Source organism: Prorops nasuta, unplaced genomic scaffold (genome assembly GCF_024137725.1).
Source record: "Prorops nasuta isolate Cenicafe-Biocafe unplaced genomic scaffold, Cenicafe_Pnas_1.2 PNAS00017, whole genome shotgun sequence".
Lineage (NCBI taxonomy): Eukaryota > Metazoa > Arthropoda > Insecta > Hymenoptera > Bethylidae > Prorops > Prorops nasuta.
In genome coordinates, this window is record NW_027116814.1 from 5,252,406 (window position 1) to 5,278,787 (window position 26,382).

General features: G+C 41.1%; 2 protein-coding genes across 8 annotated transcripts in view; one reads left to right on the forward strand and one right to left on the reverse strand.

The window, feature by feature from the left end:
• Window positions 1-24,807, forward strand: part of LOC136779387 (uncharacterized) — a 47,733-nt gene extending 22,926 nt beyond the window's left edge. For 2 of the 6 annotated variants that reach the window (XM_066736945.1, XM_066736948.1), the window contains 5 exons: window positions 22,562-22,715; window positions 22,794-22,975; window positions 23,040-23,163; window positions 23,233-23,405; window positions 23,488-23,717. In XM_066736945.1, coding sequence (XP_066593042.1) covers window positions 22,575-22,715; window positions 22,794-22,975; window positions 23,040-23,163; window positions 23,233-23,405; window positions 23,488-23,572 — 705 coding nt within the window. In that variant the 5' untranslated portion in view covers window positions 22,562-22,574 and the 3' untranslated portion in view covers window positions 23,573-23,717. Of the gene's footprint in view, window positions 1-22,333; window positions 22,487-22,561; window positions 22,716-22,793; window positions 22,976-23,039; window positions 23,189-23,232; window positions 23,406-23,487; window positions 23,718-24,669 lie in introns of those variants that run through there. The other 4 variants (XM_066736947.1, XM_066736949.1, XM_066736946.1 and 1 more) reach the window with 4 other exon arrangements.
• On the reverse strand, window positions 24,389-26,328 carry LOC136779386 (sin3 histone deacetylase corepressor complex component SDS3-like). 2 transcript variants are annotated; one of them, XM_066736944.1, is made up of 9 exons: window positions 26,265-26,328; window positions 26,077-26,188; window positions 25,704-25,767; window positions 25,519-25,632; window positions 25,253-25,454; window positions 24,998-25,160; window positions 24,807-24,930; window positions 24,650-24,734; window positions 24,389-24,567 (listed from the first exon to the last, which is right to left on the reverse strand). In XM_066736944.1, the coding sequence occupies exons 1-9, from the start codon at window positions 26,265-26,267 to the stop codon at window positions 24,472-24,474; spliced, it is 963 nt and encodes a 320-aa protein (XP_066593041.1). In that variant the 5' UTR covers window positions 26,268-26,328; the 3' UTR covers window positions 24,389-24,471. The 2 variants fall into 2 exon arrangements, with proteins under 2 accessions (XP_066593041.1, XP_066593039.1); XM_066736942.1 differs by having other exon boundaries at window positions 26,077-26,298.
• Between the last annotated feature and the right edge of the window lie 54 nt (window positions 26,329-26,382).

Here is a 26,382-nt window from a genome sequence, read left to right on the forward strand (position 1 = left end):
TATCTATAATTCTCACTCGGCTCTATTTTCATAGGTGCTTCGCGTATTCTCCGCAACGGATTTGATTGCTCAATTTAACAAGACATATATTATTGTCATTATTTCTGTCCGTATCTTCTCACTCGTCTCTCTCTCTCTCTCTCTCTCTACATATATAAACTTTCACACGCGATTTTCGTATTCGTACAAGATTGCACTGCTTTTAGCAAAGATATCGGTATACTATATACGTATTATGTCATTGGCACGCGAGTAATTAGGAAATATAGGCAGGGGTTTCAAGATTGACCGGTCGCGTATGCAGCTCGGATAAGCATAAAGTTGCGAACGTGCACTGTACTGTCTGTAGAGTCTGGGAGGCGTGTATCCGCGAGGCTAGCAATTTATTTGATAGTCGATCGAGTTTTCAGATAACACGGATAGCGCCGAATAGCATTCTGCGCGCGCGATTCTGCGATAGCGGCCACCTCGGGCTTACAAGCTTGATCAATTTGACACAATCTGTTCGACTAAACGCTCTCGACTCTGTACAGTCTACGCGCCGCCTTCATCCACCGACCAGCTTCTATTTCTATTTCCAGCATAACTTGGTATATATACGCATATTATACTTCAAGTTTCACAGTCTTTCCGTCCTGCCCGCAAAATTTCGTCTTTATCGTGTACTCGTTATAATAATATAATGGAACAAAGTCTATTATGTACCGTGTCTGCTTTAGGTTATTATTGCTCCGCGGGATTGAAAAATTATGTACAGGTTGGGAAAGAGCCGAGTATTTTAAGCGTAATTTCTTGGGATATCCGTATTGATAACCGATGGTTCGGCTCGATAATATAATAATAATTAAGGCAAACGGGGAAAAGGATTTAGAGCATTTTCACATGCGGACTTGAGAAACCGACGGGGCAGGCTCGGCTAAAGCAAATTCATGGGTCTTTTTTTTTTCTTCGTCACAATTTAATACAAGGTTGCTGGCAAGAGGAAACCGATCATTTTTCGAATTCACTTAGCGTGAAACGCGATATTACAGAGTTCGACCCGGTGCTGCGGTTCGCTGATAAATCAGTTTCGACTTGGTTTCCAAACGTTCCTATATAATGTATACATATATATATATATATATATATATATATATACAAATACGCTTTGCCCGATTGTTTCCAAAGTTTTTCGTCAAATACCCCTTACAGACACGTGGTGTCGTTCCATATACCAGCTCGCCTCTCAACTCCACTTCGTATTAGTCAACGATCCTTATACCCGTGCAACTATACAGCGAACGACCATTTCTCTCCCATGGCGATTGTCGTTAATTAATTGTCTCCGCGAGGTATACCTCATAATTGATCGCAGACTAATTGATTCCGGTCGATTAAATATCGCGCTGGAGATAAATCCGATGGAAAAAGGTTGCGGATCAGTGGAGAAAATGTTCCTTCGAAAAATTGGGTCAATTGGGGTTTCGGAGGATTTACATAAATTGCGCTGGTAATTGCGAGCGAGGTCGCCGGTAATTAATTATCGTGTTCTCGGGGGTGTGTCGACGGTTCGCGGGAGCTCCGTTGCGGGACTACGTAAATCGCGGGTAATCAAAGCTCTTCATTAACGGTTTCATTAACCGTTGCGGGGGTACACCTTTTCGTGGCTGGGAGCGAGCAACGGTGCTATGTGCAGCAGAAAAGTTTTCGGCGTGCATCGCATTCGCGGTCGATTGTTATTGCTCGCGCAATCGGCGCCGGCCGACTAATTACCGGCATGAATGGTTGATTGCGAGCGCTCTAATTTGTGCGGGGGGGAGGAGTGGGGGCGTGCTGCAACTCCCCCCCCCCCCCCCCTTCTACCCACGAGATACAATACAGCGTCTCGTTGCACGTGACCCAAAATTCCCGATCGCCGAGCCTCGTTCAATTATATTACTTGGCGCAAACTGCGCTTATTCCACAACTTTGCTGCAATCTTACAAATTTACAAAGGTTCTCCCGCGTTCCCCCCCCCCCCCCCCTTTTCAATGTCAGTCTTATTCTTATATTTTTGTATTTTTTTTTTTTTTTTTTTTTTTTACTCTCATTCTTCATACGCAAGAGGCGAGAGGCGAATCGGAGCACACTGGAAGCATTGTTTACGCCGCTGATATAGAAATTTGTAACGCGATACGCGCCGCTATAATTTATGTAAATTTCGCCTGGAGCTTTCTATTGTATGCTCGCTCCAATCTAGATCGAACGGTTTTTAAATATCTCGACATTGGCGTTTCTCGAACTCGCGCCCTAGACCATAAATATTCGCTCTTAAAGAACACTGACGCGTTGCAAACACCGCAAATCCAAATTTTTTTCAAATAGAAGTAACAGCGAGTAAACCAGTGGTACACGCCGCGCTTGTGTACAAATTTTTAGACGCGTTCTTTCCCTTGTAAATCGTGTAATTGAGAGAACCGATTACGAGTTTGCGAGTAGACGTAATTAGTAGAGAAATGTGGTTGGATTTTCAGCATTTAACATGCACGGATACTCGGAGAAGCGAGTGATAGAGTTTCGGCTATTAGAAGCTCGTAATCGATTTAACAGTGTGCGAAAATAGGCGAGCGTGCGCGAGACGCGAAAAATTGCATAAAAGCACTCGCGTGTCTCTAGATTTATAGGCGTTCGTATAAGTGGCGAGCTAGTCGAGACAGAACAGAGAGTTGGCGGTTGCGGCGGCAAATCCCTTAAAAAGCAGCCATATTGAGTTTCACGCGGACCGATTGCTTTATTCCGATCGGACTCGTGATTTATCTCGCGACTACCATTATCGTGTACCAGGCAATATTCGTCTATGCACACTGCAGGAAAGCCCAATGTCTTCCACGCAGCTCGGAAGTATCAATATCGTCGATCGGTTTTATTTTCGGTTTAATCGTTAACGATAAATATCGTTGGGAAAATTGAACGATGCTCCACCGGTACGAGTCTAACGCGTAGACTCGAAAGATTCTTTGGTTGATTTCTCATTGGGATCGCGGGTACCCATATATACCATGGTATATATATATAGGAAGTAAGGTGATCCGGGGTGGCGGGTTGGGAGCTGGCCGCATAGATCGTGCATAATGAGACCGGTCGATGTAATAAATGGCCGATTACGCCGTGGAATATTTCAACGGCGCGGCAGTGACTGTGCGCGCGCGCGCGCGGCTCTCCTCTCGCGACCTCGATGTGACTGATATACGATCGATATCAGGGGACCGGCGTTTACCAAACACCCAACTTCACGAACAACACGCTAATTTATTCAGACGATTTTGTAATTGTACTACAACTTGACCCGTCATTGCCCCCTATACATATACCTGCCTGCACTCTCCAGACACGCATATATATTCATTCATCGAAATATCTTAGAAACGCGGAAACGGATATTAAATATATACATACTGTTACAACGCGTTAATTTATCAATATACAATTACGCGTGGTTCAATTTGCATCCTTCCATCCGATTACATGCCTCGACAATTTTTATTCATTTTTATCACAGATGAGAAAAGTTTAATCGGAGTTGAAATCTCCTGGTCGTTTTAACGTTTATATATATATATATATATATATATATAGGCAAATAAGATTAGGGAATTTTCAAGGTGAGGGTCCACCACTACTTGATTTCGTCCGAGTATAAGAAAATAGCCTGCGGCTGGCAATTAACTGCTTTCGCGGGAAGAATCGGTAATGGCAGTTCTTGCTCGGTATATATATATATATATATATAAGAGACTAGGACTGAACGCTATCGGGTAAAGTAGTGCGCTCTCGTAAATCACCGCTCGGAGTCGACAGCCGCAATTAACCAGTGAGATAACGCCGTGTGGAGAATCCTCCGGTACCAATATAGAGATATTTTTCAAACTACCTCCCTTACGCTAAAATCACCTGATATACTCTCTCTCTCTCTCTCTCTCTCTCTCTCACCCACCCTCTCTTCCCTTTTTATCATTCACTGATAAACGTTCCAAGTGCGTTAATTGGGAATCCTTCTATAATTAATCGAGAGAAATAGCAATGCTTATTACATTAACGCGAAATGAAACTTGGATATATGACCAAGTATATCGAACGAACTAGCCTCTCTGCCTCCTCCGCGGTTTAGAATGATTTTCATACTTTCACGTAAAGCGATTGTTTGGCTCTGCTCCGTGGAGCATGAACGGCATTGCCAGTAATTAAATTTATATCGTATCGACGTAGCCTCGTTACGGACGGCCACCATGAAACTCGAGCCCATTCCTGGCGACGAATTTTTCACTCACGGTGAAAATATGAATATTCACTCCTGCATTTCCTTCCGTATCTATATGTACAAGTATACGTACTTGCATTATTAATAGCCGTACGGTCCAAGAACGACACATGAATCGTTGCATAATTATTTTAACTTTCCGTTGTGAAACGCTTTATAGATTTATCGCTCCTCCTCCTCCTCCTCCTCCTTCTCCACTCTTCAAGCTTTCTTTTCCTCGATTGTAGTTTCCATTTTTCAAGCTAACGCTCGTGTTTTTTCATACATGTTTTTCGCAAATATCGAGACAGGGAGACAAAGAGAGAGAGAGAGAGAGAGAGAGAGAGAGGGAGACGGATAAACCGGTTGCAGTATATACGCGCGTGCATAATGCACAATGTAGTTGCACGCGCACGGCAAGAGCGTGTTATTCGCAAAGTTAGCCGCTATTAGCGACGCTAAGGCGTTATTAGATGGACAAACGCGCGACGCGTAATAACTGCTATTATTTCTGATGGATTAGCTCTTGTGTATTTATTTGTGTAATCTATACGTGGTCGTTACTATCGCGAAGCAAATAAGTAAAACAACCGCCGGTTAATATAGTTAACGTATTAGTGGTGTCACCCTCGGCCATTTCTGAAATTATCTCGAAAGATTTTTTACGAGGATTCGTGCATGTATATTCCGTTTTGTTTCTTCTTCCTCCACTCTGATGCATGCAGTGGTATCCCGAGGTTATACGTATGCCGGAACGAAGCGGAGAAACATTTTCGTTAATCTGCAGCACTGACCTAATATTTTTAAATTGCAATATAACGTCTTCATCGGGATGAATAAGGGGCTGGTGAGCGGGATATGAATAAAGGGGATAATTTCCAAAATTTATTTCGCCTGTGGTATATATATACGTATATATATATATATATATATATATATATATATATATATATTGCCACTGTGTAATCAAGCGATTCAATAAAGAGCGGAGCGGTGACAGGGGTTATGCGGCTCTGCGTTACACGGCCAACCCGTCATTACACGGCCGATTACGTCGTTAAGGCTCGGAGAATTTAACCTGCTATTAGCGGAAACCACCTTATACACGACGACACCCTCCACCTTCCGCCCTGTCACGAGAAAAATACCTCACAATTTTTCTGCCAATCGTTCACAAAGATTTCGAGCTCATCCACGTACGCATTGTACCATTTCCATGATCCACCGTGATTCCTCTTCAACCGATTTTCAAGGCCATCGCCACTACGTCGCCGAAGCATCGCTCGAAATATATAAATCCTCTCCACGCCGAGATGCACGTTCAACAAAACAGGCTAGAACTTTCGAGGAATTTTTCTAACCTTAAATTTTCGATAATTGAGTCGTAAAACCCGAGGCGAAGAGATCGTTACTGCAGCTATAATTGTAGTAGAAGATGCTCGTGCAGTTTGACGAGGACTGCCTTCGGAGCGCTAGAGAATCTCTCTCTGGAAGAAATAACCTATATACACGCGTGTATATATATATATATATATATATATATATATAGGTGGTCGGAATTACCGAAGTATTTATCGTTGGAAGCAAAGTAGTTGCTGCTCGCTGCTGATGATTGTGAGCAGATCGTTTGTGCGTTTCGCCGGAGCAGGAGGAAAATGATTCTTGAATGAGTCACGTGGCGAAACGTGAGAAAATAATAGCGATGTGTAAAATAGCGGAACAGCTGGTGGCTACGAGTGGAAACTCTCGAAACAAATTGAAAGGCGTGTGCGCGAAGGAGCACGCATTTATACGAACAGCAGCGATAATTAGTACTTTCGTCCAGCGATCGTATCTCGCATTTTCTATCATTTTCCACTCGGCGCGCGAGTGTCCGTTGCTTTAGCTATTGCTAAATTTGTATCGCTGGAACAATAAACAAACTGCTCCATAATGCCGAGCCATATATATATATATATATACTTCCCCTGCGCGAACTCGACGCTTGCTCAAATCCTCCATTTTTTCCCCCGATACTCTTTTCCCATTTTCCAGTCGAGTGTCCCGCGAACCGATGTGAAAACAATGGACGAGTATTTTATCAATACCGCCATTATTCGTCGTTATAATATTAAGCACGCGCCGCATAATAGTTATACCGGTCGGTCTCTAAGCGGGACAATAAGATATTCTCTCGATCGAAAGTGGACCGACTGAATTTTAATGCAGGAATTTTAGTAAGGATTTCCCCGTGGAATTTTTTGCCCTCTCTCCCATATACGCAGAACCAATGGGAGAGAAGATGATCGGTCGTCGATGGGGCGTCGCGACAGGAAAAGTTCAGTCGCTTGTATTATCACGCACGCATGCAAATTCGACGCACGAGGCAGCAGCCCAGGTACACCTACGCGACACACTCGTCTGGCGAAAGCCAAAGGTAACTCGAGATCGATGATATATCCCAGACTTGTCCGGTTTTTAGATCCTCGCGTCTTGCCAGTGTTGCTGCTGCTGCCGCTGTATAATCGAGACGCCATTTCTTATCTCTTTTTCGAATCCCAATAATTCAGTTGTCCGATGAAAAATTCTTAATTCCGATAGATCCTCCGGACGATAGCTCTGTAATGGATAGTTTCATATTGGTACTTGATGGGGGATAAAAAAGCTGTTTATCCATGTGACTCGATAAATCCACGCGTATATATGTATATAGTAAAATTAGAGGGGGGAAGAAGAAAACGAGAGGCCGCGCGCGTTGCGTGTTGGCTGCAGGAGGCCGCGCGGCGCCTCGCCTCGGCGAAATAAATGCTTCGCGATCGTCTCTCGAATCTCGCCGGAGCGTGGGCGTTCGCGATCGCGGATTAAGTTATGCCGCGATCTCCCGTTTGTTATTTTATGCGAATACGATCAATGATCCTCCATTATCGTCTATTGTTTTAACGTATGAGCGAACGGACCAATAAAATGGCCAGGAGAGAGAAATCGTGCGGACAGCGCGCGCGGTCGAGACTGAGCGAAGAAATGGACGAATTAAAAGTAACTAATGGGTGCCCTCGCTGTCGTATTAACAAATCAAGCGATACGAGATAACAGATATATATATATATATATAATGGTAGGATGTGTAGGACAAAATAGGCGATCGCTGTGAGACGTTTTAATGCGAGGGGGAATGAGTTAGAGTCGTGCTATGATCTTCCGGGAAAGCAACGATAAAATATTTCCAGTTGTTGCGAGATTGGGTTTGATCGGTGGTGCGAGATACAAACGAGGAGGGGGAGGAGGGGGGGGGGGGGAGAGAAAGGTGGAAATGGCCGAGGCTCGGTCAGGGTGAAATTCTGGGGATCTCGGGGAGATAGCTGGAGCCCACGCGCGATCGAGAGACACGCGTGTGAGGTCCCCGTGGCGGAGCATGGTAATGACGTGACATACACGCACGCGACACTACACTCTCACACGAGACTATTAAATGTGGCCGCGCGCGATGTCACCTGCAATGCCCGCGCGCGCGACGATACAACGCGTTATGCAACGCGCTAAACCCACGCGATATGTGCTCGTATCCGCGGAAACATTGTAGCCAAGAAGCTATATACGAGACAACTTTATTCTTTAACCTCGCGAAAACATCGCGAAGTGTATCCGTGTATCTGGTACATGTATATATATATATATATATATATATTGCTATTAGTATATTATATATTTACGCGTCGAATTTCTCTCGGTAATAATCGTTGCAAGGTTTTGCGACGAGCGATTTTTCAATTTTCTATATAGCCTTTCAGGAAATTAGCGAGTTTTTCCGGGCGGGATCGCGTGCATCGAAGCGGCGAAACTAATAACGGCAGCTCGTGCAACTCAGAAACAACACGTCCGGCCACTCTCGGCAAACACGCAATTACGCGTGATGGCGTGGCACTAACTCGGCTACCGTATTAAGGGCCCAACGCCTCGAATCCTCTTTTCGAGTCTCGCATATGGGAAAAACTCCCCCCCCCCCCCCCCCACTTTCTACTCCTTACCTCAGGATTTCCGCATTTTTACCTATAGAAATTGGAATACTCGATGAAATACTTTCTTCGTCGTACACCCTGCAAGTAATTAAAGAAAAAACTGTAATTATAACAATTTAATAATTACAACATGCACATTTGTGGAAAATATTCAGTTTAGTAGAATTTGTCGGTACAATTTGAAACGGAGCTTGACGAAATTAACTGTTGTCCCTGGTAATAATAATAATAATAATAATAGTATATATAGATGGAGGAAATTTGGGGTAAAAGGAGCGGGAGAAGAGAACGCGCACTCTTTTAATGACAGGGTGCTTATAGGTCGGGAAAGAGGAAAGAGGAGGAGAAGGTGAAGAAGGTATACGTATAAATAATCGGATGAGAGCGGAGGTAATGATTTTGGGCGCGTGTTGCCACGGACATAAATCCTCGAACCGTTTATGGGACAGATGCGCCGATAGCAGCAACCCCTTCGGGCCCCGTAAATATTCAGCCCTCGAAAAGCGAGCAATAATTATATCGGGCCCGGCGCCGATCAAAGCAAAGTCTGACGCTTGGACCAACATTTTACAGCGGCTGAGTTAATCGTTTCCACGAGAAACGCGTAGCGCTCGCCCGCGTTTCCAGAAAATCAAAGCTCTCGTAGCGCCACAGACCACCACCACCACCAAGCTGCTACCGAGCGCTACAAAATATACAGCCAGACCGAATACAGTGAAATCCGTGCGCCGAGCTCCGAATGATTTAAGCCAGACTCGTTTAATCCTTCATGCTGCGAGGTGATCACACCACGATTCACAGACTTTGTATTCAGATCTCTCTCAGTGATCATTAACCGTGTATTATACGCTGCTTTCTCGCGCGCGGCACCCGCCATTTTTCCACTCCATCTTCGCCGAGAAAGACAGCCAGAGAGAAGGAAGACTCTTTTCAGGGTATTCAGAAACGCGTTACACTTGCCGAGAAATTCTCTATGGAACAGCCTTATTATTACCGCCATTATTCAATCAGAGATTTCCTACCCGGATATACGTTTACTCTTCGGCCAAATGAAAACGCGAATTTATGCATGCACAATACCGTGTAACTATATATACATACAGGCTTAAATTGTAAAACTCGGTAAATGCTGATTTAACGCGAGACAGCTTTGCACAGTTTCCACTCGCGATAACTCGCGTGGCTTCCGTTTCTTCCTTCTCGCGCTATAAGAATTTTCCATTCCAATGATAAATTTCCCCACCCCGGGTTTAAAGTATGCCTATATGTATACCTTTTCGATAATGGACTTTTCTCGGGTCATACGTGCAGGGAGTTTGAGTTCGTGGAAGTCAACGCAACACGATTTCAGATATAACATTGGATCTGTTACGCGTTCGAGGCGAGCAGTAATTAGAAGCGACATGGGAAAGGACCCAGTTTCCAGCCTCACTATACACTTGGATATTACGTATATATATGTATATAGCTTATGATCTCGCAAGGCGGCAGTTGATGCACAATACGACTATACATCCCCCCCCCCCCCGGCCTCACTCTCCGTTTCTCTCCATGAATCGAAAGTTTATCGTAATTAAACCGGCATAGAAGATAACGTCGATGAAAAACCACTCGTTAGCTTCAACATTTCAATAGGAGAAAAATCACGAGGAACAATTCATAAATCCATCGAGTACTTTATTCGCTCTGTGTATTCCTGCGAGAGAGATACTCTTCCCCCTTTTCCTTTCCTTTATTTAATATTCGCCTTTTGTTCCGTGAAAAAAATACTTTCTCAATACTCTTATACCAATAATCGTGCGTGCCTCGTCGCACTCCTATATATATTTTATTTGTATACAAATAAGGACCTTTCTTCTCAACCACATTGCCAAACGTCTCACCGTTATTTGTTTCCATAAACGGTCCTGGTGATTTTTCGCCTAGAGAATTGTGACTGGCGTTTTTTTCCGACCGGTCGTAGCATGATTCTCGAGAGACGTGATTTATTATCCGATGCCCGAGCGCTGGACAGGTGAACCATTTCAATCCGAGCGAATTGACCACGTAATGGAGCGAAGCGCGAGATTCCTGAGAGATTAGCGTCGTTATACCTTGCCGCTAATCGACCGACAATGATCCCGCCACGAGCTGAAAGCCGCCATCGAGCTCCAGTCTCTCTCTCTCTCTCTCTCTCTCTCTCTCTCTTCCTTCTTCCAACAACTCCAACAACCACACAGATCTCATCCCTGACCATGATGATATCCACGCACGTATCAACATCAGTCTCCCCTCATTCTAATTGTCAGAGTCCAAACGATCCTTCCAAATCATTTTCTACTTTACCTCTCTTGTTTACCGAGGATCATCATTTTTTTTTTTTTTTTCACGCAATTATCAACGCGTTTGCATAGTACAACGATAAACAAATATTTATGGTCGTAGTTGGCATCGATCGTGAAAAGACTTAAAGAATATACAACACCTTCGCCCCACACTCGAGAGGCTCGACGGGAATTGGTCGCGATCAGAAATTATGTGTTTTTTGTGTTTAACGCGCGCGGCACGAACGCAAAGACATGCAAAAGTGAGAAGAAACACCGCTCATTACCAAAGCGTAATTAAAGAGAGTTCTCTCGCGTACACGTGTTCGTAATTAACTCATTACTTAATGTGACTATATGCATCCGTGGTGCTAGTGCACACGTAGATATTACGTTAATTTTCCCGTACATATTAACCGCGTCAATTGCAATTGGATAACTTTTTACCCTCGTTCCACCAAGTGTATTTATTTCTCACACACGTTTCTTTTGACGAAACTTCTACACCTTGATCGCGAAATTTTGAACAGTGACACTGTTGGATAAATTAGATTAAGGGGGAGGGGGGTTAAGGTAGATGTTAAGAAAAAATAGTAAACGCAGCGGTGTTTTCGAGGGATGGTCCAATACGAATGGTCAATTTACGCAATGATCCTGTTGCGCAACGCTTCCTCGTATACATCTGCCAACCACCCACACGCCTTGGGACAGGAATTATCCTAATGACGGTCGAGCGTCGTTTATAACGCCGCAAATTGATTCCTGCTACCTTGTGGTTTTGTCCGACACCCTCCGGCTTTACTTATATATATATATATATATATATATATATATATACGATATCTGCGTTCTGGATTCACGCCTTCCCCAAGTCTCCCTCATCGCTATAACAACACTGAAAAAAGTTTAACAGAGTCTGAAAGTCTTCTCCCCATATACCGATCCACCTATATAATTATTTCCGAGCGTTTTATTGATTCAACGACGAGTACATTTGGTCAATGGAAATCTTGTCCTTTTAAATGGAGAAAAATTGGTTTAGCGTCGCCATTGAATCACTGAAAAGATTTGATATATTTTACGGTCTCGATGTTACACTGCGTGCGATTTCTCTGAGGTAATTCGCGCGTAAAGACGGTGCGTGTGTATGTATATGCACAGTCTCGGGCATGCACGTACAGGGAGAGTTTACGGAGATTAAAACGATATACATTATACGCATATTCAGATGTGTTACAAAGAACCCTACGAGGCTGACAGTTTGACAGCTGCGGGCTACTTGCGATTTTTCATGGCGCTGTTGTCGGTTCAACGAGTAAACGGAGACGCGGAACTAAATGGCACTGAATGAACAGCTCGCCCGGACAGCTTGTCAAACTCGTAAAAACCAAGTGGCGCTCTAATTTCATTAATGCCAAGCGTTATATTTACCTCCGTCTCTTTTTTATGCCGTCTCTGAAAAAATTCGTCGGAAGTCTCTCGTTGTCCGCTTTACATCAGACGTGGCAATTACTTATATATATATATATGTACGTATATGTTGAAAAAGATGAGATCGTTTGAAATTGCGATGATTCGAGAGACTCTTGAATCTTTTCCGGGAACAGCTCGCGACTCATTGTACGCGTGGTTCTATAACTGGGGCAACAAATCGATCAGCTGAGGCGATTTTTAGAATGCACCGGAAGTTACGAAGCGCGTCTAACAGTAATGGGTGTCCCGCTATAGGCGGAAATCTTGCATTGAGGAAGAAAGGTAAAAGAGAACGCTCGATCAATCGATGCGACCCGTGGCGTTTCGAGAAGGGGAGATTATTAATTCATAAGTGGGTGGGTTTTGGCGTATCCTGGGTCCTCGAATGCAGATGCCGCGCGATCTGCAGGCGAAACGATCGAGAGAAAAGCACCGTTAACCGTCGCAATGCTATCCAACAACAGCCGAAGCAGCAGCAACAACAACGGTAGCTCCGTCAAAAACCGACACTCGATATATTCGACAGCCTGTCGAACAATATTCATCCGCCCCCAATTCAGCTTTTTTTTCTCCCAAACGAATTGTGCCCCGAACTACTACTCCACTTCTCTGACCCTAAAATTCCTCAATTTTTTGACCGACACTACCCTTCCTCTTTAAAATCGATATCGCGTCAATAGATTTCTCTTCTCTTCTCTCTCTCTCTCTCTCTCTCTCTCTCTCTCTCTCTCTCTCTTTATTCTTGCCACAGCCATCTTTCCCTCTGTTTGTGATGGATCGAAACGAAAGCTGGTAGGAAAAATTCGGTAACCCGATGTGTCGGAGATTTGTAAATTTTATCAAGTTAATCGCAATACGGGAGAGATCGTGCGAGCAACGTACGTTATTTGATGCCAACCTCGCGCTTCGAAAGAATTTTATCAGAACGGTGGCAGTGTCAGCAAACGGTCTACGAACTTCTCGATTGCAGCCATCACGAAATGATTATTATCAGAGACTGGAATTACAACCGCTTGGGTGAAAATTTCCAAATGTTTAACCTTGTAGCTTTTGAACTATATCAAGTACTTTAGTATTATGCGATTCATCGACAGTTAATTTTTACTCGGTCTTCTCGTGAAATTGTTAGGGCAATGGGTATATATATATATATATATACGAATTGGATATATAACTTGCGGATTTTGTTGCTCCAACTGAAATGGTAATGGACCACGTTCTTACAAAGAATGCTACGTAGTGGTTATTCGATGCTACATCGTGCTGTCTTCGTTGGACAGAGATCAGAAGGTGCCAATAATCTTCACGTGTGGCACATTATTCGTCAGCAAAAGCAAGAGCAGCAGCACGCGCGGAAAAACAGGAATCTGAGACGAGACCGGTTGGCAACTATATACGCGTAGATAACAGAGAAGACATCGGACGATTCTGTAAACAATAGTCAAGTTTTATCTTAATCATCACAATGCAAGGTTATTAAAATTCTCTCTGACCAAAACGGGCAAAATGTAATCGGACCAGATTGGAATTTTCTCGAGATCATACTCCGGCACATATCCACCCACTATAATAATTCATTAAGGAGCAAGGCAGGTGGTCTATCGATCTGTATCCCGTAGAAGATGTTTGCTTCTCGGAGAAAAATCAATATTTGGCCAGAGTTTCGGCGGGGCAAAAATAAAAAGGAAGGAGAAGAGAAGCAGGTGCGAAAGGTCCAAAATGCCCTCGAGGCGCCTACTTGCCTTTCTGCCTTTGCCCCATCGCCCCCTCGCCTCCTTTCCCGCTGCCTCTACCTGGTTAAAGCAGGAGCAGAGCGCTCGTTTCGCTCAACGGGGAGCTTCCATGGTAGCGCGCCCTCTCCCCCCCCCCCCCCTCCCCCTCCCCTTCAACCTGCTCCAAATACCCCCCAATAAGGTTTACGATCGCGTCAAGATAATCGCTAAGATAATTGGCTAACCGTTTATCTTCCGGTCATCTGGCGATTTTAATGGCGTTTCAAAATTTTTACCGACCCTCGGGAAAAATTCATTCCCCCACGTTGAGCCAACCACCAGATCGTTATCTCGTCGGAGCAGAAAATTCAATTTTTTACACGTTAAAAGGTCGTCGTTGTCCGCGGAGGAACGAGACTCCCAATCTTGCGCTTAAAATATACGAAGAAATTATAGTCGAACAATTATAAAGCTCTGCGAAACGAAACGTATACATGTTCCTTTTTTTCGTTTATTCGGCATATCGCAATTTCAGAATCCGACTCGGCGGTAGTATAGGCTCTTCGGTAAATTTCAGTTCAAAGTGCACCAACACCACTCGTATCGATGAATCGCGTGGGAGGTTACGATTTTCAACGAGACTGTTAAAGAGAGTGTCTTCCATTACACGCCATAATTACGTTGCATTGTTCTTTCGCGATTATACGTCGATGAGACACGCATTACACCACTCGTATCCTCGTATTATTTACAATAAAATACAGGACGAAATAAGATGCGAATCGCTGATTTAACTTGATGCGTTATAAAGATAAATCACGAGTATTCCAGTTGAATCAAATAAATTGCAGAAAGATAGAATTTGGGGCGCAGTAAATTACGATATAAGTAGCTTTCTATTCATGGCTCGGCATAAATTACTTTGGTACAGCTAAGTAAAGACGAGTACATACGTATATATATATATATATATATATATAGATGTATAATAACTTGCGCGCGTAAGATTTCATCGTTGATAGATCGGCGATCTTCGGCGAGACTTGTAAATCATCGGGAATGATCGGTTTTAACGCACAACGCGTTCGACATTTCTTCGTGCATCCTGCAAAGAGGTAGCGCTAAAGTTCAACGACCCCGGCTGAAAAGCGCGGCCAATCACGGAAATTACAGGGCCCCCACCCCTTCCTCCCTCCCTCCCTCCCTATCCCTCTATATACTATATCCGACTCTGCTGATCGATCAATTATTTCGATTATTTCTGTTGATTCGAACGATAGTCTTCAATTATAAAGAAGAGGGATGGAGGGGGGGGGGGGGAGGAACCAGCACGCACACTCCTCCCCTTCCCCTAGCAGTATAACTCCAAGTAACACGAATTATGTAATAGAGACATGGGTGCTCTTTGTTGCTCGAGAGGAGAGACGCTGTGGATACAAGACTACCATATAATAGCCAGAAATTAAGGAACGTGTAATTGCCTAATTTTGGCCCGTCATCCTTCATCAGTCACCGATAAGATCTTTTATGCTCGGAGATACCTGTGTGCGCGCATTCTCCGAATACTTCGACTAAAAATAATGCCATTAAGCATCGATACTCTCCCAAATATTAATTTAACGCGTGACGAGATAAATTATCTTCTTGCTGGAATATACATACACTCATGTATGTGTATATATATATATATAATTAGTGGTTCGACAGGTGGTATAGAGTTGCGAATATTTTCGCGCGATTTCCGTCAACAAGTCTCTCGCTGTAGGATAATTCATAGGGGGGTTTCTTGCGAGAAATCGTTGTAGGATTACGCTATCGATACGTGCGTAGGTATATACGTTGAGGGGGTGAAGAGGGGGGAACGAGCAGACACGCACTCCATTCACTTGGCGCCACATTCATTCATGAGCGAGTGTGCAATCGCAATGGTGAGAGCTAGCGTATATATATATTGTACAGTACGTACTATATATACACCAGAGCTTATTTATAAGAATAACGATATCCCTCCCCACCCCACCCCCCCCCCCCCTCTCCTCACCTTCCTCTCTGTGCTTATCACTCCCTATTCTTCCCTTCCACGTCAACGCCATCATTCTTCAAACTCCGCTGCCAGTCCAATTTCGTCATCTCGATTCTGTAAGCAAGCTTATGATTTTTATAGCGTAGAGTCACAATGGCACTCTCGACAATCGAACCCAATCCGCTCACGGCTTATTTTATAGCGACGGTAGTTTCACTCGTCCATTCGTCGGATTCGTTGAAAAGAATAAAAGATATTTAACGAACGTGAGCTCCGTGTAATGGCAGTGCGCAATTTATGGAAGTATAAAAATGTTCAATGAGCGTAATTGCGAGTATAACTCGCGGTGAATAACGGGAGTGATTGAGAGGGAGGGGTGGAGGGAGGAATTTGTGGAGCCACGGGTCAGGGTGGCCCGTTAAGATATAAATTAATAATCTACCGATCCTCCCGTGTGTCACGCAGTATGTGTGCACTTCGGGCCGTGCATGCCCACTTGTCGATCGGTTGCCAGCCAGCCAGCCAGACCAGTAGGTCGGCCTGCATAAGCCTCTGTATAATGTAGAAGCTGTAAAATGCAACGCCCATTCACGGAGACCGAATAAATGTCGACCCGAGTCATCGAGGCCTGACGCGTCGCCCATAGAAACCCGCATAATTGCAAGATGTAATAACTATACTCACCGCTAGACACTTGCTTCACTCAGCGGGAGCAAATACTCGCAACTCCCCGCCAAGAAAATCAATTTCATAATGAAAGCAGAGTTACGGGAAGAATCAATTAAACCTCCATGTATGAGAAACGAGATTTTTATAACCTGCGGTATATAATCGCTGTAATACTAGCGATAAAGAACGGAAGGAGTATATACACGGTGAAAATCAATTTCATACCGAAGCCATGATGCGGTGTGTATTGAAAAAAATGAATTATTAAACCTTGACATAAGAAGAGAAAGGATGAGGATTTTTCTATAATTAAAGTGTGATATAGCTATATAATAGAATAATTAATAAAAGATGAAGAGGGAGTCAAGGAGGGGGAATGAATTTTCTCGACGAGAGTCACGGAAAATGATTCATCCTGCTGTCCGTGAAGGTGTCACTCTGTCCTATATATATACACACGTATATGTTGCATATATATAGAGTGACTGCAGCTGATTACGGTACCTTACGGCGAAACAGGCCCACGTGGCTCGCGCCTGCCTTTCTGCTTTTTCCTGCGACTCGACGTTGGCCTGCCTTCTCGATCGCAATATGCAAATCACCAATGGGGGCCCGCGGCTCCAAAGACGCGTGCCTCCACCATCGTACGCGTAATTGGATCTTTTAGCACCTTTAATATACTCCACATTTACATCCCTGCTGCACATCCTGTCGCAATCTCCCTCTCTCGATCAATTAATTGTTACGAGATATTCTCTCTCTCTCTCCGACTCTCGAATTAGATATTACAGTACCTGTTCGATCCTCCTCATCCTCTTCAGGGAATTTCCAAAAGCAGCGAGAATAAGATCCTCGAGTATCGCGCGCGCGTTGCTCGATCGGTGCACAAAGTGCCAGCACGCGCACGTGGTATACGGCGTGCACGATCGCGAGTAGTCCAAGCGACATATCGGCAGGTATAACATTGGCCAGTAAAACAGCAAACGTGACTCACCGATATCCCTCATCAGTGTCGACCACGCAAATTCGAGCCAACCTCCGCGAGAAGCTTTGAACGTGCAGCCAATCGCCGTATTGCGGAGTCGAGTCCGTCGAGTCGCTTACTGCAGCCTACGTGCGATTTTCTGTAGCAAGGGAAAAGAGACCCACTTTCCCCATAGAGCCAACGGGTAATCCCCGTAGCATCGCGAGGTTGCGTGTCGAACGCTCGAGCTCTTTCATTCTTCCTCGACGATAAAGCTTTACTTGGCCGTCCTGCGAGAATAAAGCTGAGCTTTTTTGCCAATTATCCTTGGATCATAGACGATTAGCTCGGGACGATAAGGAAACGTCGCGTCGTGGCCTGTGCCCACGTATACGAGTTTCCCTTTCGTCATTGACCCATAGCGGATAAACAACCTGCACACACGATTCCTGCACTCTTGATAGTTCAATTTCTATAGACATAAACATAAATCGGTATAGGAATGATAATTTCTACGGGGGATTGATGATAAAAACAGCAGAGTGTGGTATCAACTTTGTACGCGATATGTCAGATCGTTTTTTCCGGCCTCGACGACTGCCAACACCTGTAATACGATCCACTTTTGGATCGGATCGCCTGAATTTCAAGTTTGCCAAGTATCGAATAACCAGGTCCTCGCGAGAAATCTTCATATTCTCTTCTCTCGATTATAAGGCGCGGCTCGCGGGCTGATGGAATTAATAAATTAGTCGATTTCACGCGAGATTTTGTACGATTTAATTAAGGCCCTGACGTATGGCGAATCGTGTTCCGCCGCCGCGCGGTAAAATGCGCACTTGAGATATTGGATGGATCGAGTAGAGAGCCCGGGGGGATCCCCGCTTCGGTTTATGATACATGGATCGAAACGATGATTGCGCAATTACAATTAGATCTCGTAATAGCAGAAAGTAATTAATGAATCGTCAAACGCGCGCCCCGTTGACGCTGGGAGGAACGCCGCCGCGGCCGCTAGCGATGAGTATAAGCGCAATTTGCCACATTGTCCACGATAATCCTCGCTAATTAGTTTTGTCTCCCGTTTGTATCGAACACCGCCAACGTGTTCCACGTGTATGTGCTATATACTACGTATGTACCTTCCACCTCCACACAGGTTTATCCACGCAGGATTCCTCGATCGTTCATTGGAGAACCGATTTAACTCCGACTTCGTGATTTATTATCATCCAGCTGATTTTCAGACTCACCATTTATCAGAGCGGAAAACATTTTTGCAAGCACCGGGAAATTTTTAGCCTACGCCGAACACCTTAAATTATTGACTTAATCCTACCACGTATATAGCGGCGCCTACCGCTCCGCGCGCGTCGAACCTTCCTATATATATGTCGCGGTAGAATCTCTCTTCCGCTTCCTCGACTTTAAAACGCGTGTCGATCGGTATTATTGCAAATATTCGCGAAAAGTGTCAGACGGAATCTATTATTGGCGGGATGTATCGAAAACTGTACGAAACGGGCGGACGAAGAAATTAACGCGTAACGTTCTTGCTTAGGATATAACAATAATGCTTGAAAACTAACAAGAAAGCGTATGATTGTTGAGGTTTTTTTTCCTTGAAATTTTAGCTGTTTCCGGAAAGCGTGGGCGATGCTTTCTCCCGCGAATGCGTATATTCGTATGTATGTGTATAGGAAGCCGTGCTATACTCGACGAGCGTGCATGTATAAACCACGATTTCAAGCACAGGAAAGAGCGCGAAATTGCTGATTTTTTTTTTTTTTTATCGAGAGTATCGAGATAATCAGAGAAAACGAGAGAAGACATGAAGGTTGAGTGGGGGGGGGGGGGGGGGGGGAATAAAAGCAGCAGCAGCAGAATATTTAGAGTGGGGAAACTGGAGCTGTCAGTCAAGTTTCCCAACCGCTTAGCTAGAATTTGTAAATCAAAGTGAAGTACGACGTGCATGATGCAAATGCGTAAGTTACTCACGAGCCGTTCACGCCTACCGTAGTGGTCGTAGCTGCCAAGCGTAATTGACTTTGTATTGAGATTTATTTAGTACATAACGAGTTCTTCTATCCGGGGACTTTCCTTGTCTTTACCGACGGACACATTACGGCTAAGCGTTTACGATCGTCTCTCAGGATGCTTCGATCCCTCCAACAACGTAATTCACCTAACTAACGTCACGCGACATCAAACGGGCTAGACTCACCATCGCCCGGTAATAGTTCAACTTTGTCATAGATCGTAAAGCCATCGGACTTGTATAAATAAATTATCAATATTAAATACGTGAAGGATATAGTGTCGTAGAAAAATGATTAAGTCGTCTGGCAAATCCCACTTTATACCGTTATCTTCGTCCTCCTTTTATTTATTTTTCAAAATGGTCACCGCTATGTTCGGACAAGATTCTACCTATAACATAAATAATTATTATCATTATTGCAATAAAGAGAACGACGAGACTTAGGATTTTTTTTTTTTTTTTTTTGTAAAAAAAGGGTGGATTTTGGTCCGCGAAGTTAAGCCGTGGTATGTAAGAGAGCCGCGCGGGGGAGGATGATGGCGGGGATGGTATTTGGCGATGAAAAATCTGAGAAGGAGGTCGCAAGGAGGACATGACATTCGCGAAGAAAGGAAGAAGTGAGATATGGTTATGTACCAAGTGTTGCCGTTATCGTCGCGGAAGTATCTTGGTTCTCCGGTATTTGGGCGAACCCGCATATAAGATGGCACCGCTGTGGACACGCGTGCGAGCATAATTAATGGCCCCGTCTTCTTTCTACTTTCTTTTTGTTCTTTAATTTGTACGCAGATTCCTGCCAAACTTTCCACCAAACCTTATTCCGATGCAATGCGCTTTTATGAACCTAAAAGATCATCTCACGAGGGATCCAAGATCTTATCGGTAGATTCAAAATTTCAGCCTCTCATTAAATCCATCCGAAATATTATAATATTCTGCATAAGGATTCTTTAAGAAACATTATAATGTAATCAAATTACTCTAATATACGGATGAATGATACACGTTAGATTTAATTTATTTATCATTAATTTCCCTGTTTCTAAATTGATCCACTGGTCTATTATGCAGCATCTCTGTGAGCGAAATGAGTATACCGCATATAATGGCATGTGATAAGCAGGGAATAAACGAAATATTGAATAAAATTATTAAAATTAAGCAGTAATAAAAAGTAAAGAATAATTGATTTATATATTATGTTATTACGCTCTATTAAATTTTTGATAAACTTGCGCAGTGGTTCGTACAATTTCTTTCATAAAGATACTATATGTAATAAGAGCAGATGAGAATCATTTGTGTGTGTGCCAAATTATTAAACGCATTTTAAACTTAATTTGGTATCTAAATAAATTAATATTTATTTTAATGTGCAATTAAATACTGATGGGAACATTGCCTTAATCTATATTTTATCGCTTCACAAACTCAATCAGAAGATAATGATAGTAGCAATAATTCTTTTAATTCGACAGGTGGCGGCATCTACTGATGTAAGCTTGAAACAATCTTTTAAGAATTAAATTTTATTATGTCATGTTTACAATGTCAGGGGTATTTCTTCATTATTAACATTTTTATGTAAACGGTGATAAATTAAAAACAATTTTGATAATTCTCCATTTTTACATTCTTCATAATTGCCAACAAGGTTACTTAGTCGATAAATAGGGGGTTATACTACCTATGAAGTTAGCATTTTTAGGTCATTTTATCGTTAGGACATTTTATCTTTAGGTAATTTTCCTACCCACCTTTTAAAAGTAATCTACAGATGTCGCTAACATTAACTGCGCTCAGGAATCTACTGTCAGTATTTCAGCATTATTTTATCTTTAGATGCTTTCTAATTAGTCTAAAATCCATATAATTAGAAACGAATAATATGTTAAATTCCACGCAAATTATGTGTCTGATTACGTCAATTTTTTAGAAAATTGGAAAACTTCCTTTATCAACTGGGTGATGGCTGTAGTGGCAGTAAATTCCCAATAGCTTAGCTTCCACTATTTGTCCAATATAGAAGTGCACATTATACTGGCAATTGGCATACATAATACATACAGTACATACATACATATGTATTATTACATATGTACATAGTATACATGGCGCGCGAGTCGAGAAGTAAGCGACGCTGGTGTCTTTTCAAAGATGTTCCTACATGCAGCGAAAAATATTACTTGAATTGAGATGGACATGAATCAATTTTTGCGAGAAGCATTTATGCTACAGTCGCCAGGATGGCTTTTTCTAATTATTTCGATGTATTTAGGAACCCTGTTATAAGGCCGGCCGTTCATCATCAATAACTCAGGACGAAAAATCGCCAGTTGGGCGAGTTAGCAATTTTTGATTAAAAAGCTTTGAATAATAAAATTTAAAGTTTTTTTTAATAAAAATTGTTTGCTTACTCGCGCTTTCCTTCTTAAGTTATGGTTACGTTTCTAATCCTTAGCGCTTATGCAGCGCTATGCAAAGAACGTTTCATGATTGGTCAAATTGACTGAATCGACCAATCATGATACAGTGTTACTTTAACGTTAAGGATTAGAAACGCAACCATTGGTTGGTATGTAGTGGGAGTCTTCGCATTATGGTTCCTAAATGCATCGAGAAACCCCATATATACCGGTCCATGATGCATTTAGGGACCGCGTTATAAAGTCCCTCGACCCCCTCGACGACCCCCTCGACGCGGGATGCCTGCTGTAAATAACGTGCTCCGTGAACAAGCCTTGTGTAAAGGCAATTAAGGCGTATTCTCAAGTATAAAAATCTCGAGTAAACTCGACAGAGGGTGCGTCTGTTGGAGCTGTGCTAAGTTGAGTAAGTAATATACTCAATATGATTGGTCAATTTCAAGAAGTGCTGAATAATCGACCAATAATATTTAGTATTTTACTTAGCGCAACTTAGCGTTTGTATAAACTAAAACACGATCGAGGTTCTCTGAATTTCGGGTAGACTCGACTTGAGGCTCCCTCAAGTTTGAGATGAGTGTGAGTAACGACTATAAATACGGCCGTTAATAGAGACATCTTATTTGTAATATTTTTTAAATAATAAATCTCGATATGAGCTTTATTAAAAAATTTTCTCATATAACCATGTTTATTGTAGTTACAAATGATCAATGTTGGAAGGATGGTACTGTCGTTCTATTGCAAACAACAATGCAGATGCAGAAGATGATGAGGACAGTCCTGAAGAGGAAGTGCCCAATTACAAAGATCAATATCGAAACCTCAAAAGAAAATTAAAATTTCTAATCTATGTATGTAACAAATATATCATTTCTTTTTTATACATATTGTTTTGCTTATAAATATAAACAAATTGTTGACTTTTCTAGGAGAATGAATGCTTTCAAGAAGCTTTAAGATCAACACAAAGAAAATTACTCAAAGTAAACAGAGATAAAAGTTTTTTATTGGATAGATTGCTTCAATATGAGAAAGTGGATGCCTCTTTCAGTGAAAGCGATGAAACAGAATCATCTGATGAAGAAGTTGTGCGACTGGATACTTCAAAAAGGTAACTAGAGTTATCAACTAAGAAGTTTATAATTAATGAAATTATTAAATTTTTAATTGTTTAGAAAAAAAGTTGAAATAAGTATAAGTAATCATACTCCTCATCATTCACCTGGCATTGTAAAACCTCTTAGTACAAGTAAAAAGAAAAAGACTATGCCAAAAGTATCAAAAGCTAACACACCTGCAGTGAGTAAAATAGTAAAAAATAAAGGTATTTGCCAAATGTACACTTAATTATTTTATATTATCATATAGGTACAAGTTTCAAATAATATGGTACCTATGTCTTTAATGGCAGATGGCCACATGACACCGGAGGAAGTAGAAAGACATTTAGAGTCTCGCCAAACGTATCTGGAGCTTGTACCAGAAAAAGCACCACCAACTGTACCTACAGAAATGTTTAGTAATGATCCATCGCTAGATAGGTAATTTTTATACAAAAAAAACAAAATTATTTTGGTCTTTTATTATGTTGACTGTATTACTATGCTTATACTGTTCTTACAGCGAATCAAATGAAATTGGAGAGCTTGAAACTTCTCCCAGCAATATGGGTGAGGATTGTTTAAGTGTGGATATGATGGCAGAGTGACAAACATTAACTTCTGACATAATGATTACGTACGTTTTGCATCTACTTCAATATTTCATTAACATTATTTTATCGACTACTTTGTTTGTATTCATTGGAATATAAGACGAATTTTTATATACACATAAACGCATATTATGTTTGATTTAAAAGAGTTTTAAAAACCTTTCAACTTTGCAATAAAATATTATCAGTTTTTTTTAGTTGCAATTCATATTTTAATTACAGATTACATCATGTGTATTAATTAAAAATAATCTTTTACAATACACCTATCATTATTTAATATATGTAATATAATAAATTAGGTAGATGTAATTACCTCATAATTAAACAATTTAAATATATAATCATAATATTTTCATTTCTTTGCAATGCTTTGAATTCAAATTGTTTATAAAATATTAATTCACAGCATAAACTTGTGTTCATTTTCTGTTAAAATGTCTTTTAATTGAGCATGATCTTATAGAATATTCTGACATTATATAAATCAAGTTTCATTTCTTTTAATATTATTTAATTTTTAAAAAGAAATCAAATTGTTAGAAAGCATAATAAAATTATCACTTAGACTGTTGCTAAGCACTACTTTCAACTAAAGTAAGTCAAATTTGATTGAGGCCGCTCGTTTAATGCATGGTGATACCAATGACAATTTGGAACATTCATGTTAGATTTGTAGCAGCTTAATATTGAGACATAATATAAACAGGTACCCAATACTTATGCAATTATCAGATTCCTCACAATTTCAATCGTTCCGCTGCTGAGGCCATACTATAACTTAATTGAAAGGAGGAGTCATGGAAAATGTTAAAAAGTATAAATTTATTGTTGTGTAACTTAATAATATCACAAATTTAATATCTTACAAAGTTTTTTAAATACTTCCACAATTATGATGCTCTCCGTTTAATAGATATTTTTCCCCTACTTAGTTGTGATGTATATATTCTTACTTTGCTCCCATCAGATACTTTTTTAACCCATATCTGTAACACATACATATATGCTTTATGCAAATAATTCCCATGTACATTCCAAAATATGTAAATAAATTTGTAGGATATTTACAGCTTCTGTTCCAATTGCAGATATATTAGCGGCAAATTTTGATAAATCTTTGCCCTCCACATATACTGGCTGTCCACGATGAAACCTGCAATATTTTAATAATACTGTAGCAGCAATGATATTGATTATAAAAAAGAACTACTGCTTATAAACTTACCATCTTCGTTCATACAATAATTTACCATCTTCTATCTTTGTTTCAACTGCTTCAACCAATGCTGCTTCAGATGATGGTGAACTATGTTGGGACACAGGATTGACTGCATTATAATGTGGTAATGCTATCAGGAGGAAAATTAGGTTTTCTATTATTAGAAGAATCCTTTTAAAAAAGTTTTAAACTTTTACCTGGTTTCCTAACACGGCTGATAGCTTTCAGATCATTTTCGATTTCTTTCTCGTCTAAAAGGTAATTTAATTGAGCTGGTGGAGGTTTCCTACGCTTCTCTACCTTTTCTGGCACAGGATCGTTTGGTCGTCTACGTAACTTCCTTGTCATGACTGGCTTTACCTTTTTTTATTGAATACATTATTATTAATATAATACTTATAGAAGTTAAATAATTACCAGTCATCAATTAGATAAAAACCGATATAAAATACCTCCATAGAATCTCCTGTAAGCTCCATGGTATGCCGATCAGATTCAATCATTTTTCTCTTTTCTTCCATATCTGTTAATAAGTTTTCTTTCAAGTCAATTTTTTTCTCTTCAAATTCTTTAACTGCAGCCTTCTTTTCTAAAATGTAGTCCCTTTCTACCCATTCAGTCAAGTAATCTCGATAAATTATATTCAGGCGTAATCTGTAAAATAAGTTTGTACAAAGATTTAATTCTATACTAAAAATATAAATGATAATTTGTGTACCTTTCTTTATATTGCATCTCTAAGCGTTTTAATTTCCTATTATACTCTGGATGAGTACCATCTTTAAGTTGTTGAAGCTGCTTTTTTAATATAGCTAATTTATCTTGATAAACCCTATGACAGAATTAAAATTTAATAATTATTTAATGATTTATATTTATCATGGTCTGAAAATATATCCTTACTGTTCTTTCACTTCGGTGTACTTCTCTGACTTTCCCATGTCAGTTTCACTAGCTTCTTCTGTGTCTGGTTTTAATAAAAATTAGTCAGAAATTAACATTGCTTAACAAAAAAAAAATAACACCATTCACTTTCTTTGCAAAAATATTAAACTAAGTGTGAATGTAGGCAAGTTCTTTACTAATAGTAAAATTGGTTTCAATGACATCAAAGTGACCAGTATCGCTACTAATTTATTAATAGCTATTGAATTAAATATGCCACATTATATCAAGCAGAATTGATAACATTAAATTTAAAGTTATTGAAATCATAGCAAATAGATAAATGTTAACTGTTGATGTTAATAACATAGTGTATAAATAGCGTTCAAACCTTCATCGCTCTCATCCGGATCATCGATATCCTTTTCTTCTTCCAGATATTCTTCGTTTTCCTCATCAATTTCGTAATCATCTTGACCGTATAAGGTCGAAAATGCCGATTCCTGATACAACATATTATTATATATTGACATGTTTATTGACATAAATTGAAAATTTAAACTATACTATTATAACGACCATTGCTAAAGCCGGCGACACACGATGCTGGATTTAATGGATTATTGGGTCTGTGTTGCCAACTCTACCATCTTGATTTATTATACTTGTAAACGCGGCCGTATTACTTGTCGCTCAT

Coding starts and splice junctions, on each gene's coding strand:
- LOC136779386 (XM_066736942.1), bottom strand. CDS start 26,230: ATGTCAATAAACATGTCAATATATAATAATATGTTGTATCAGGAATCG. Junction 25,768..26,076: donor TCCGGATGAGAGCGATGAAG/GTTTGAACGCTA, acceptor TATTAAAACCAG/ACACAGAAGAAGCTAGTGAA. Junction 25,633..25,703: donor TACACCGAAGTGAAAGAACA/GTAAGGATATAT, acceptor ATTCTGTCATAG/GGTTTATCAAGATAAATTAG.